The sequence below is a fragment of the Macrobrachium nipponense genome, chromosome 15 (genome assembly GCF_015104395.2).
Source record: "Macrobrachium nipponense isolate FS-2020 chromosome 15, ASM1510439v2, whole genome shotgun sequence".
Lineage (NCBI taxonomy): Eukaryota > Metazoa > Arthropoda > Malacostraca > Decapoda > Palaemonidae > Macrobrachium > Macrobrachium nipponense.
In genome coordinates this window covers 29,160,924-29,175,851 of record NC_087208.1, presented here as the reverse complement: position 1 = coordinate 29,175,851, position 14,928 = coordinate 29,160,924, and the positions used below count along the sequence as shown (strand labels likewise).

General features: G+C 43.6%; 1 protein-coding gene across 3 annotated transcripts in view; it reads right to left on the bottom strand.

Annotated features, from left to right (window-relative positions):
• The window catches only part of LOC135227060 (structural maintenance of chromosomes protein 6-like), a 287,005-nt gene that overhangs the window by 65,585 nt on the left and 206,492 nt on the right, over positions 1–14,928 (bottom strand). For all 3 annotated transcript variants that reach the window (XM_064266876.1, XM_064266875.1, XM_064266877.1), the window contains exon 18: positions 5,109–5,228. In XM_064266876.1, coding sequence (XP_064122946.1) covers positions 5,109–5,228 — 120 coding nt within the window. The remainder of the gene's footprint in view (positions 1–5,108; positions 5,229–14,928) is intronic.

Below are 14,928 nucleotides of genomic sequence, written 5' to 3'. Positions count from 1 at the left end.
GTGAAGAAGGGGATTCGGTTGTGATAGATAAGGGAAAGAAGGGGAAGACACAGGATAAGGATAAACCTGAGGACAAGAATAAGAAAGTGGCTGAGGAAAAGAAGAAGACTAAGGGAAAGAAGGTTAGTAAGGGTGATGGACAGGATGAGACTAGGTCAGAATACATTGGGGAAAGGGCTGAGAGTGATTTGGATAGCGGTGAGTGGAAACAGGTAAGTAGAAAGAAGAAGGGTAAGAAGAGCGTAGTCAGGGGTATGAACGTGAGTATGGAAGTGGATTCGCTGTATTCGGAAGAGGGAAAGATGGGTCAGAATGGAAGTAGCGAAAGTGAGAGTGAGAGTGAGCGGGAAGTACAAAAGGCTGTGTATATGAGAGAGGTACCCCGATGTGCGCAATACGAGGAATATGGTAGTAGGGACATAAGGGACTTTTTTGAGGAATATGAGAGGTATTGTGAGGCAAAGTATGGGGATAACAAGAGAGTCTGGGCAAGAGAGTTAGGTAACTTTTTGAGGGGATTTTTGTTGAATATGTATAGGGTAATTATGAGTGTAGGGAATGTGCCGTATGAGAGTGTAAAAGCTAGGATTGTAGAACAGGCAAAGAGGATAAAGAGTAGCGTTAGATATAGGAGGAAGCAAGATTTTGAGGAGGCAAGAATGAATGTTGGAGAGTTGTTGTCGATGAATGTCAGTAGGTTAGAAACATTAGCTAGGAAAAAGTTTGGGGACGAAGGGATAAATGAGTGTAAGGAGTTAGTGCGAAAGTTGTTGGCGACTGTACCAGAGAGTGTATATGAGTTTATAAATCTGAAACGTAAGGAGAAAATGCGATGGACGAATGAAAGGTTAACCTGGAACGACATTTTAGAAATAGTAGCGGATTACGAGTTAGATAGGTGTATGAAAGAGAGTAAAAGTGTTAGTGTTAGGACTGAAGTAGCTGAGGTTGTACCAGAGTTTAGAAGCTATAGGGAGGCAGTTTTGGAAGGTCCAAGGCGAATGGCAGAGCGAGTAGTAGACAGGAGCATTAGGGCAAGTAATGTGAGTGTAGTTAGCCCAAAAAGAGATAGGAGTGAGAGTGTTGGAAGAGTAAGGTCAGTTAGGTGTGAGCGAGAGCAGCAGCAGTGTTATAGATGTGGTAAGCCAGGACACAGGAAGAATGAATGTCGGTGGGCGTTAGGAGCGTGCTCCGGGTGTGGGCAAACGGGGCATTTAGTGATCGAGTGTAAGAAAGATAGGGATATTAGATGTTATAGGTGTGGACAGGTAGGGCATATGGCTAGTGGATGTTGGGGTACCCGTATAAACATAGTTTGCGTTATGTGGCGAGTGTGTGTAGGCGAAAGAGGATGAGTCAGGCTGGGAATTTGGGAAACTAAGTGAAAAGGGGATTCAGTTGGGTGGGTCCTCTAGTGTGCGGCAGTATGTTTGGGAGAATGCGATGAGTGAGTGGTTGAGGGTGAATAAATGTGACCCGAGTGTCAGTGAGCAAATGGGTCTGGAAGATCGGCAGTTGGTGTTGGTTGAGTATGGAAGGAAGCGGAAAAAGGTAAGGAAAGGGAATGAAAGGGAGAGATGTGAGCTGCATGATAGAGGGGTTAGTGTTAGGGTAAAAATGGTGGATAAGGCTACACAGTGTAATACGGATGACTTTGAGGGGAGGAATGATACATATAGCGTGTGTGGGTTTGAATGGTCAGGGTTTAGTGAAGTTTCATCGGGAAGGGAATCAGGTGGTAAGGATGTAGTTGGCAGTATGAATGAGTCTCTTCGGGAGTTTGCCAGGAGTGTAAATGAGGTAAGTGATTTGGTGGCAGAGTTACGAGAGATGTAAGGACAAGAGTTAGAGGGGGTAGATGAGATAGTGAATGGGATTTGGGGGGATGGTAGTGAGGGAGATAATGATGGTAGTCTGACTGGAAGTGATCTGGGAGAAGTTGATGGTGGTGTAACTGAGAGTGTGTATGAGGGCCCTCAAACAAGATCCAGGGGACCTGCATCTAGCCTCCGTGGGTGTTGCGGAAGGCTATTTAGTGTGGGTGTTGTGAGTGAAAGGAGACGTTGTCAAATGTAACAGGGGAGGAAATATGGAGGAGTTAGAGAGAGAGATAGAGAAGAGAGAGATAGAGAAGGGTGTAATTGCTGTATGGATAGTTAATGACTGAATTGGTTGTTGGTAGGTTCTGGGCTGTCTGCTGGTCCTGTTGATTGTTAGAGTTCTGTGTTTTGAGTGTTTTTAAGTCAGTCTTTGGTGAGAGCTGGTGAGAGTTAGTGGTGTCGGAAGCAGTTAGCCTATTTGAAGGATTGGAAATTAGTTGTTTTTTGTGTTTTGTTTTGTTGTATGGTTGCTGTTAAGTTAGTGTTTTTTTTTTGCTTAGAGTTGTTGTGCCTGCTGTTGTGTTGTTTGTGCAGTGGTCTTTTGTTTGTGCGTGGTCTTTTGTTGCGTTTTGTTGTTGTTATTGTGTTGGATTTTTTTGTGTTGTTGTTGGTATTTCTGTGACCTCAAAACCAAATGGACAGCACAGGATAGCCGGGAGTATCTGGAGTGTTGGTAAGTACGTGTGTTTTGTGTGTGTTGTTTTTGTATAGGTGTAGGTCAATTGTCCTGCGTGTATTTGTGTAAAGAAGAAAGTGTGACTGAGGGTGGATTTTGGCAGGTGGATCGTTTAGGTTAATGGGGGGGGGGGGGGGGGGGGGGGGAATTTTTGCACTTGGTTTTTTTCTAGCTTGTGATCCCGCCACAAAGTTCTTTTTCAATAAGCACACAGTGTTCTGACGGGACATAACATTTTGTCAGGGTCATTATCTAAAAAGCCTCCCAAAGTAGGTATGGAAAAGGAGACAAATCTGGATTCTGTCTTAGCAATGAATTCTGGAATAAATTAATGAACTAAAGACTTCCAACCTTTGGTGTATGTTACATCATATGACAAACCATGAAGTTCTCCCACTCTTTATGTCAATGCTAGTCCAGCAAGAAGACTACTTTAAGTGTCATGTTTATATATGTAGCCTGTTGCAACAGTTCACAGGGAGCTTTTGTAAGGCTAGACAATACCAGGGTTAAAACTCCATCTAGGAGATTTGAGTTCTCTAGGACAGGACTGCTTAAGGCTCTTGATCAACATACATATTTTCCAAGAGGCAAAATATCAGTCTTCCATCCTTAATAACATAGCTAGAGCAGCCCAATAACCCTTTATGGATGACACAGAAAGAGGTTTTTCTTGCAGAATTCATGAAGCAGATCAGGCTTTGGGAAATTGAAGAGCAGGTCTGACAAAGTTAAGCTCAAACCAGTTAGGCTAGACTAACTCCAATACTTAGGCTGGGTTAGGATGGTAAAGGTTGGTTTGAACTATCTAGGCTAGTCCTAAAATCAAACCACTTATGCTAGGCTACATCAGTAGGGACGTTTGGACTAGCTAGCCTAGGATAGTTTAAAAACTTAATCATTTCGGTAAGGCTAAGATGGAAAAGTTAGGTTTTAACTAGCTGGTCTAGATTAAGAACTCAACCACTTGCTAGGCTGAGAACTTAACCACTTATGCTACACTAAGATGGTAAAGGTAGGTTCAAACTAGCTAAGATAGACTAGGATAGGTTAAGAACTCAACCATTTGCTCAGCTAAGAAATCAACCACTTGGACTATGCAACAATGGACAGGAAGGTTCAAACTAACTAGGTAATCTAGGCTAGGCTAAGAACTAAACTACTTAGGTTAGGCTAAGGCTAGGCTAAGAACTCAACCACTTAGGCTAGGCTAAGTTAGTAAAGGGAAGTAGTTCCTCTTCTTTCTTTTGCCTAAACTTAAGTACTTAACTAATTAGTTGAGTAGGTCTGAATCGTAGATATGGAGTTAGAAAATTATTCCACTTGCACCAAGAAAATGCCTTGTACAATCAGAACTGGACCCTGTTTCACAAGAAGCCATAGGATGGAGTGGTTCCACAGAACTTCACTGTAAAGGAACCAACCTATTGACTAACTATAACTACTTGTGTCAAAGTAGAAGTTAGGTCAGTATTCTCGGAGGAACAATCCAAATTGTAAATAAACGATGAAACAAAAGAATTCTTCCTATATGTGAAGAGTTGAAGTCTTGGTTCAACACAAATCTTGTCCTGATGAAATGGAATGTCCATCGGACACTACCAAGGGAACGCCCGTCAGTTGTTTGCTGTGGCCAAAAGGTCTTGCACAGACATGTTGAATGGCTGTCATCTAGGTCAACAGTCTGCTCCAGTCATTGCACCAGCGTGCTGTGTGGTAGGTCGAAGGTCTGTTTTGATCCTGAACGTAGAAGATATGGAGTGCCATCAGAAGCCACCAAGGCAACGTTCATCAGATGCTATCTATATGACCAAAAGTCATTGCACAGGAGAATTTATGAATAACGGCCACCTAGTTACATACATGCATCCACCTAGTCATGTACATGCATCCATCACTGGCTGTGAAGTTGTGTATGTGGATGTGCAACGACGGACAACCATAAATCTAGCCAAGATACTGTCTGGAATACAGAAGATGCCACTGACTCCAATGTAGCAACCTCTTGGCATGTAAGCAAAGGGAATTCCATTTTGACTTGGTCTAAAGTCAAACCTGGTCACTACAATGAAGATTAGTTCCTCTCTTAAGGAATACCCTAGGTTTGATAACAATAATATATATATATGCAATGCTCTTATGTGCCTTTAGGATAGTCAATCTGATAGTTATCTCAACACTAAGAGTGCAGCTTATAATGAGACTTTCACCTCAATCATGTCAGCTACTCTAATTTTATGAGTGAAGAACAAATCACGTTCAAAATCATGCTTAGCTCAACTACAGAAGGTGATAATGACAATGTAGTAGGAGGCCCCTCTCTCATGCTCTCACCTCTGCAAAGGGCAAGGGCCCTAGAGGGCAAATACATTAATAAACTTGGTCATTCCAAACTGAAAATGCTTGCAAACTTGCTCATTGCATAAAACACATGTCACGGCATAGTTGCTAGAGTACACAACATAGCAAATGAAGAAGCAAGCTTTCTTTCTGAATTTCTTTACTATACTGAATTTTCAGCTTTAACTTTTACGTAATTTTACACCACTTACCTCTAAGTTGTGAGCAGTCTCAGAGAGCTCTGATATTTGGCTGTTGGACTTTGAAAAAATATCATCTGCTTCCTTGTACTCTTGTTCTGCTGTTATTAGGCTCTCTTTCAATTCAGATAACTGAAAAAGAAAATACATATGAATATATTTGCTCCCACAAAGACAGCAAGTTTTAAATTTGTACTAATAGTACATCATTTCTGTCATAAACAATATTAGTCTACATTATGGCTATGGCCATTTTTATGGTGAAAAGCAAAATAAACCCAGCAAATTTCTAACCACTGACAATTGACTTCTATGAAACATGGCCAAATATATAAATTACAAGAGCACTGTATTAGCCAAGTACACTTTCCCATCGTACTGTAATATGATATTGATCTTAGAGACCAAGGTAATAACAGAATATAAATTTGATATAGTGTGGTGGTGGTGGTGGTGGTGGGTGCCTTCCTCATCACTTTTACCAGCAGGTAACATAAAGGCAAGGAGATACTTATCTGGCTCACGGCACATCATTCAGGCCTTTCAGAAGTCCTGGCATCATTATTTGAAAACCATGTTTGTCAGTACAGTCAATCCACAATATTCCGGGGGAAGATTACCACAACCCCCAATGAATAGCTAAAATCCGGTAATGCTTGAAACCCCGCTAAAAAAGGGATTTTGACGAAGGAAAAATCTATTTCTGGGCAACGACCTGTGTCGCCCTGTGAAACCCCACCCTGTAGTTAGATTATCCTCACCCAGCTTACCCCAAGCTTGGAGGCTATCTTCAGGAATGACGTCTCAGGCGTCGGAGGCGCTCACGGTAGTAGTAGACCGGGAGCTGTAGCACGTCTCCTCCGTAGTTCGGGGTTTTGTCGAAGGAAGAAGCTAAATGGCAAGGGACCTCTGGTAGTGATTCTACTCGCTCCTTACTATACCAACACTTCTATAAGAAGTGAGCGAGCCATTTATCTTGGCATTATATTGTTTCTTTTTTCTCTAGGATGAATAGCAATATTTATTCCTCAGAAATAGTATCAAAGGAACCATTTCACAGGGCGACACAGGTCGTTGCCCAGAAATAGATTTTTCCTTCGTCAAAATCCCTTTTCTGGGCTTGACCTGTGTCGGCCTGTGAAATAGTACCAGAGAATGCTAAACACCAAGCTTGAGGAACAGTACAGATAAATTAAGAAGGTAAAGTTAAACACTTGTAAGGTTAATAGTATAATAATCAACTAAAATTACAGTCTTACCCTAAGGGAAGTATAAGCCCTAAAACACGGGTTATTACTTAAAATTAGTTAGCCTAACAACAAACAATAACAAAACAGGTTAGGCAAAGACAGGATATAAGTTGATATATACAAAAGAATGGAACTGAATCCAATTAGAATGATGAACAAAAGCAAGAAACTCAAGGTACCCAATACATGGAGGCGACTAAACTAAGTAAGGGTGCAATGGGGCAGGTAGAAGGGAAGGCTACAAGAAGTTATAGTAAAAATTAAGAATCAGGAGAAACTGTGTTTCCAGCTGCCACTGCTGGAAATTTGAGGGTTTCTAAGGGTTTTAGGTAGTGCCGTTTGAAAACTGTCGGAGATTTCCAGCCTGTATACTTCTTAAGATCGTCAAAATTCATGTGTTGGAAATAATTAATAGATGTGGCCACCGCCCTAACATCGTGGGCCCGAGGAAAGGACTCTGGATTGGCCTGTTTAATGAAGTATAAAATTTGTTGCCTGATCCCTTTTAGGGATAATGTACCACCTTCCTTCCTAATGAAGAATGGCCTGAAGATTTCAGAGTTGTTCTGCTTAGGTAGGCTCTTAATGAGTTGACAGGACAAAGGGAAATTTCTTGAGGTAGTGGTAGGATTTTCCACGAGGACCATCTGTCCTGTGGGTCTTCATTTTTGGCTAGAAAATGGCGATCTGGGGATAAGAGGACTTCCCCTGAGGGGAGGAACTCAATGTGGCCTGGTTCTCTTGATAAAGCTGACAGTTCTGATATTCTAGCTCCGGAGGCTAAACTTAATAAGAATAGGGTTTTCCTCAGGAGGGATATATAATTGCAAGTCATTGTTAATGTCCGAGGCCAGTTTGAGGACATCATTTAGGAACCAAGAGACTGATTTAGGTCTCGTTGATGGTCTTAATCTAGCACAAGCTTTTGGTATGGACGTAAAGTACGAATCCGTAAGGTCTATGCTAAAACCAAATTGGAAGATCTTTTTAAGAGCTGATTTGGTCGTAGTGATAGTGCTTGCTGCTAAGCCTTTCTCAAACAATGATCTGAAGAAAGTTATGGCTAGGTTCGTTGTCATGACTTGAGAATTTGACAACTTAAGGAACTCTGCTAGTTTCTTGACAGATGAATCATATTGCCGGAGAGTAGATTCTCTTTTATCTGATTCCAAGAATGAGATATTCTGGGGATCAATTTCTGCATTCCTCATGGCTGCGAATTTCAGAAAATCCATAAAGTTAGGGTTTTCTGAATTCTTGAGGAAGCGGACACAGTCTGAGTTTGCACTAACTGGGTTAGTTTGGGGTTGGGAATCCGTAGAGGTCGGAGTCTCAAACTCTAGGAGTAGAGGGAACCAATTGCTCTTGGGCCAGTTGGGAGCTACTAGAGCTACTTGGCCTTTGAATGTCCTGAGTTTGTCTAAAACTTTCATGAGAAGGTTCACCGGAGGGAAGAGGTAAATATTCTTCCATTCGTTCCAATCGAGGATCATTGCATCCGTAGCGTATGCTAGAGGATCGAGGTTGGTGCCACGTAACAAGGGAGTTTGTGGTTTGACTCCGTGGCGAAGAGGTCTACTTGGAGTCCGGGGACTTGTAGAACTGATCCAATTGAATGAACTCCTGTCCAGTGTCCACTCCGATTCCAACGGAGCGGAGCGCGATAGAGCGTCTGCTACTACGTTCTTGACTCCTGCCAGGTGAGTGGCTGACAGGTGCCATTTGTTTTTGTTTGCCAGAGAAAAGATGGCTATCATGACATGGTTCAAGTGGCTTGACTTGGATCCGCCCCTGTTGATGCAGTGTACTACTACTGCACTGTCCAGAACTAATTTGAAATGTGAGTTCTTGGGCGGACGAAGCCATTTCAGTGTGAGGAATACTGCCATGGCCTCCAGTACATTGATATGTAGCTGGCGGAATGTTAACGACCAAGTTCCTTGAACTTTTTTGTACTGGGAGTATCCTCCCCACCCTGTTAGTGAGGCGTCTGTGTGGATCACTAATGATGGAGGGGGAAACTGTAGAGGAATTAATTTTGAAAGATTCTTTGTCTCCGTCCAGGGACGGAGACGTTTCCGTAAGATCGCTGGGATAGAGGCTAGTTTGTCCCGTGATCTGCAATTCGCTCTTGAGCGCCATACTCTGTTTATATCTTTGAGTTTGGCTCTGAGCAGAACATCTGTGACTGATGCAAACTGGAGTGAGCCCAGGATCCTCTCCTGGCACCTCCTGGATGTTTGTTGTCGTTTGAGAAATTGTTTTGTAGCTCTTGCAATTTCTTTCCTTTTCAACGACGGAATTGATAGTGTGTGCGATTGTAAGTCCCACTGAAGGCCTAACCACTGGAATCGAGATTCCGGTGTTAGTCTGGACTTGGTTTTGTTTATTTGAAAACCTAAATGTTCTAGGAATTTGATCACTCTGACCATTGCTTCTTTGCATTCTTTGGGGTTCTTTGCCCAAATAAGCCAATCGTCCAGATAAGCCACTAACATTATTCCCTGTTTCCTTAGCTCTTGCACTACTGCTTCCGCCAATTTGGTGAAGATCCTGGGGCTATGTTGAGCCCGAATGGCATTACCTTGAAGGAGTAGGATCTGTTGCCTAGTTTGAAGCCTAGGATGGACGGAGTTGTCTGGCTATGGGAACATGATAGTAGGCATCTGTAAGATCTATAGAGGTTGTGACGGCCCCAAGGGGAAGTAAGGTCCGTACCTGCGAAACGGTCAGCATCCTGAACTTGTCGCAATGAATGAATAAGTTCAGATGGGACAAGTCTAAGATGATTCTTCGGTTTACCGAGTCTTTCTTTGGCACGCTGAACAAGCGTCCTTGAAATTTTAAATTGTGACTCTTGAGACTACTCCTTTGAGAAGGAGGTCTTCGGTATACTCTACCAATTCCGTTGTTGGTGCTTGATAGAATCTGTTGGTTGGAGGAGGGCCCTCTAGCCAACTCCAACCTAGTCCTTTTGTTACTATACTTTGAGCCCAAGGCTGAACCCCCACCGCTGGCGGAAGAGATACAGCCTCCCTCCTACCTTGGGACTCTCACTGCTGGTTTGCCGAGGGGCGGCCACCTCTTGCTCCTCGGAAACCTCTTCCTCTGTTAGCAGCCCTGCCGGATCCTCTGAATCGAGAGGCACCTCTTGCTCTGCTGCCTCTCGCAAACCTATTGAAAGCCTGAAAGTTTCTGGCTTTCATAGTTGGAATTGTAGGCTGGCGAGACAGTAAAGAAGTAGAGGGTTGAGATTGCTGGGACTGAGGGGTCAGAACAAGGTATTGTTGTTGACCCTTCGACGATGGTTGCCCTTGTGGTGCTGGGACTGCCTGAACCAACGTTTGCTGAGAAGGCTGGAAGGGAGAGAACTTCCTTGGTTTCTTCTTGTTCCCTGGGTTAGGACCAGAAGATTCCTGCTCCCTTTGCTACCAGTCCCCACTGACTTTGAGGCACTGGTTAACCTTAGAAGCCTCATGAAGGACTTCTGCTACTACTGGTGCTGGAAAGAGGTCCGTTCCTCAAATTGAGGAAGCAATCAGTTTATTAGGTTCATGGCGGATAGTAGCTTCCGCAGAACGTGCTTCCTACAATTTCTCCTGGCTATGAGGAAGTCGTAAAGGTCACACTGCATGGTGTGCAGCAGACCTTTAGCTAAAACTTTAAATAACAGCTCTTGTTGGTATACAAGAGCCGTCATCTCCGCCATAGTCATGGAGGAAAAGGGATCTCGCGAGCCTTTTAGTCCGGGCGTCGTACTCCATCTGGATGAGGAAGTCCGACAACCTGGGGAGTCTCTCACTAAGAGAGAGGTGGCACAGTCCGCCTTAAATTTTCCTACTGAGAAAGTAGGAACTGCCCCCTCGAAGTACGTCTCGGAGCCTGGGACTAAGAGAGAGGTGGGTTCCGTCTCTCGTAGTTGAGGCAGGGGCTCGTCTTTCAGGGCGGCCTGAAAGGTTGCTTCCACTACCTTAAGGGTCAGTGGTAGCGGAGTCCCTTCCACCGGAGTAAAAATGGTGAAAGGACTCCTAAAGGCTGTGATGCGGGTGTTTTCACACCCCCATTCCTCCAGACTTCTCATTAGAGTCTGCTGTGCCTGTCCCTCGGAAGGATCACTGTTTCCTTGGGAATCTTGTCCTCTCTCATCATCGCTGCTTCCGTTAGTCGGACGTAGCCAATGAATGGTGGTTGAAGGTCTCTGGGGTGGAACTCGAAGTCCTCACGCCTTCGAGTTCCTATGCCTTCGATTGTCAACATTCCGTTGACAAACGGGGCATATGAAGCGATCCTCCAAGGGTTGGCCGCCTTGAATTCCGGCAGTTGGCTGGAATCTGGCATTGGATTGGAAGAGGAGAAGGTGGCACAGATAGAGGGGAACCTGCCGCAATCGAGGTTTGAATCCCGGCGATGGCATTCTCCTGAACGGCCAGCCCGTTCCGCCAGCGATTGGATCGACTGGCCGGAAGACGTAACAGAACTGGAGAGCTGGGAGAGCACCGAGCCGACCTTGTTGTCAACCAAGGCCCCTACGATCACTCCCACCTGCTCCAGAATATTAGCTGAAAAGGATTCGGGATCAAAAAGAGGGACTTGAGCCTGATCCTTACGTGATCTATGTTTGGGGGACCTCGACGCAGAGGAAGAGGCCTCCCTTGACCTAACTGATCCGGGGTGGTGAGCCGGAGTTACAGTGTCTGTCAGGATGACCGATTTCTTGGGGAGAGACTTTTTAAGTTTCTCCTCGGTCATCTTAGCCTTGGGGATCACTGAAGTAGCCTTAGGACGGACAGACCGCTGCTCTTCAGTGAAGCCCCGGAAAGAAGTGGAAGTAGAAGGATCAGTAGAAGGTGATGGAGAAAGGGAATTCAGGAAAGGGCCCTGAGAACCCACAGAAGCTGCCCCTACTACACCCTCAATAGCCATGGGTTCGACGTCGAGGTTCATTGCCGCAACGTCTTCTGCAACGTCCTCTGGGAAATCCCCCTCCTGAAGGGAGATCATGACTTGAAGGTCGGCCAGCAAAGGGGCGGCCGCTATCGGGTCCACCACTGATCCTTTCTTGGCTCCTGGGAATACTAGGTCCGCCATATCCTGGGTAAGAATGTAGGGGCGGCCCTTCGAATTCCGGCCAAAACCCCCTACCCAAGCTTTGAGAGTCGACAAAGCTTTCTTCTTTTCTTCATCAGAACCCTGTAAAAAAGGGTCTAGAGTTGGGGAGAGGATAGGGGAGGAATGTCTGTTGTGTTGACATTATATGAATGTGTCTCATATGTGAGAGGTATAATATAATAACAAGTATTCCAGGTGATGAATGAATGAAAAAAAAAAAAAAAAAAAAAGTGCTAAGAAACTTACTACTAGTGAGGCATCTCCTACTAGCAAGTAGCAGGTTTGGCAAGCTTCATGATGCCAAACGATAAAATCCTCCACTTTCACTGCACATCCTGCATGAGAACGGCATACTATATGGCCGCACGGGTCTTGGAGGATGGCATTGCACCCAATCTCCTGGCACAACATCTGTAAGTCAAAGGATACATGAGTACCAATGACAACCTCCGGTGGTATAATATGCAAAATATCCGTGGGTGCCGGAGTAGGACCGACGGATAGAGATCTACGTATGAATATTACGTAGAAAAGTTACGAGGGGGGAAGAAAGTCTCCGCCTCCGCCTAAGCTCACTTGTATATGACTAAAAATAGACTCCGTAGGGCCCGGAGTTCTCCGTATGGCCCGGAGTTAATTAATATTGAGTGAGCAATGTCAAACTTCTAACGAAGCAAGGGATAGTACGAGAGGCGGAAATAAAAAACCTCCCCGGAGTAACGCAAAAGATTCTAAACATTAAATAAAACAAAATAAAAACAAAATAAAAACCCATTATATCAGTAAGTGCTCGTGTGAACTATCCTAAGTGGATAGGAAACCCAGTGGTTCCCTCCCCCCCTCTCTATGTTCGGTAGCGGCGGATAGACACCTGCCGGACTGAACTGAGGGGGAAAGGGTAGGGAAGAACGTGGGGTAGGGGAGCCCTCCCCCTGAGCGGCCAGTTAAGGACGGAGAAGAAGGGGGGAGGAGGTCCCGAGCCCCCGAGGCACATGACGAGTGAGAATACCAGTAGGGGAGGGGAGATCCCCACCAGTCCCGTGAGTCACCCCCTCTCATGCAGACTCGGACGCTAGCTGTGAGAAACGAGTCATCACCCATCGACGTGGATGGCAATGTATGGAGGGGGGAATGGGGGGACCGGGAGGGGGACCCCGTAACCGGGTGGCTCACCGCGATCAACCGGTGGTCTTCCCAGCCAGGTGAAAGACACGAGGTGGGGAAGAACCGTCGGAACAACATCAATATCACTGATATGTATAGGATTACTTATAATAATCAATCAAATAAAATTAAAGAGATATCTTAAAGCTAGGCTAACACGGGGAACACGAAGCTAAGCAAACAGAAAATAAGCTAATCGCCGATCCGAAGAAAGGGGTATGATAGCTTAATCTAACCTCTAGTTCAAGAAAACGGGGGGCAGGCTAATCACCAATCGACAATTGGGGTATGAAAGCCTAACTTAAACGGTTAAAAAAAATAAATTATAACAGGGAAGCTAATCGCCATACCGAAGCATGGTGTATGCTAGCCAACCTAGTACCTATAATATTATTAATGGTAATCAGGAACTAGAGAAGGAAAGAGAGAACATCAGAATAATTAAGATGATATGACTCTCAAAATCGTGACTGATAAAACTCCTAACAATGTAAGGCGTAGCTAGACTAAGGTCCGAAACGTGCGGTCGGAGCGTGCCCCGTGGAGGCCTAACTAAAAAACTAAATGCATAAAAGATATAGAGACTATGTATAAGTAACCATATCTAAAGTACTGAGAAAAAAGGGGGAAATCCCTAACGGTATGGAAGACCGAAAGAGAGAACCCGTACCGCCAAGCGGTCGAGGGGCATACCGGCCGATAAGGCTCCGAATATGTATAAAACACGAAGATCATCATAAAATGAGATCAGTAACCCCAAACAGTACTTAACTTAGAAGCAGAAGCTGAAGACATCTTTAAAATAAAAGATAATCCAAAAGATAATCCAAAATCAAGCGAAACACAGCACAGAAAAATTCTAACGTCTGGTTGTAACGCGTGCTATCGAAAGGAATGACGTCTCAGGCGTCGGAGGCGCTCACGGTAGTAGTAGACCGGGAGCTGTAGCACGTCTCCTCCGTAGTTCGGGGTTTTGTCGAAGGAAGAAGCTAAATGGCAAGGGACCTCTGGTAGTGATTCCACTCGCTCCTTACTATACCGACACTTCTATAAGAAGTGAGCGAGCCATTTATCTTGGCATTATATTGTTTCTTTTTTCTCTAGGATGAATAGCAATATTTATTCCTCAGAAATAGTATCAAAGGAACCATTTCACAGGCCGACACAGGTCAAGCCCAGAAATACTTATAAATACATATTTGATAGTTCTAACACCAAAAAAAACTTTAAAAATGCTTACACCTGAATATTTTAATAGTTTCATCTCAAAAAATGTATTAATGTATTTAGTCCTGAAAAAGATATGAAAATACAGTAATTAGTGAATATTTCTCAATAAAAATACTGAGAATAGGCAAGTTTTCCACAAAAAATTTACAGTATATTTCTGTATATAAGACGACCTTTAGATAAAACAAGGTAAAAACCATGGCCAATTTTCATGAATTTATCTTATATCTGTAGCATAGGACAACTTTTAAATTACAAAACCAAAATGTTTTTTGGAGAAAAGTGAGATTTTTGCAAAAATATAATAGTACAACTATGTTTTATAGTAATGATGACTTAAATAAAGGTTGTTTTGCTTGTTGTATCCAATTACAGTATATCACTATTTCATACTGTTACTGTATTACAAAATATAAACATCGTCATGTACATCATTTGCATTTGATATTGTTGACCTTCTAAAAATCTCAGCTGATTTGAGTATTATCGATATCGTCATTGCCATTATTTGTCAGAAGAGATATAATTCAGAGATACCCTTCATCGTAAATTAGTGACGTTTGGTTGAAAACGTGCACATATTACTTCATTGTATAAGCATGAGGTGCAATTTCTCCAGATGTGAACGTCACTTCCGCCTGGCCGTTATTCATTTTATTCAGCCTCAGCTATAACCTGCAGTTTTAATTTACTAGTATTCTTTCTTGAGATCTCCATTGGATGAGGGATGAACAAGAATGACTTTTATTTTTTACTTAGGGAAGCCACCACTGAGAATCGGCAGGGTTTAACAACTTAAGAATTTCAACGGAGCTCTTAATAAAAGCTTGATAGTTACAGTAAATGACGTCAGGAACCAATGCACACCTTACAGATGTTGGTACCAAGTAATCACAGTTTGCATCTAAGCATATATGAGAATACATGCTGTCAAGCAGCCATACATAAACTGTACATCAATGCCAAATTACACATCTTTCCTGGAAACCTTAACCAATATCTTGAAGCAAAAATCTTGTAATATCACTAAGCACAAATGATTGCCATAAAACCTATTGACAATTGTAAATCATAAATCA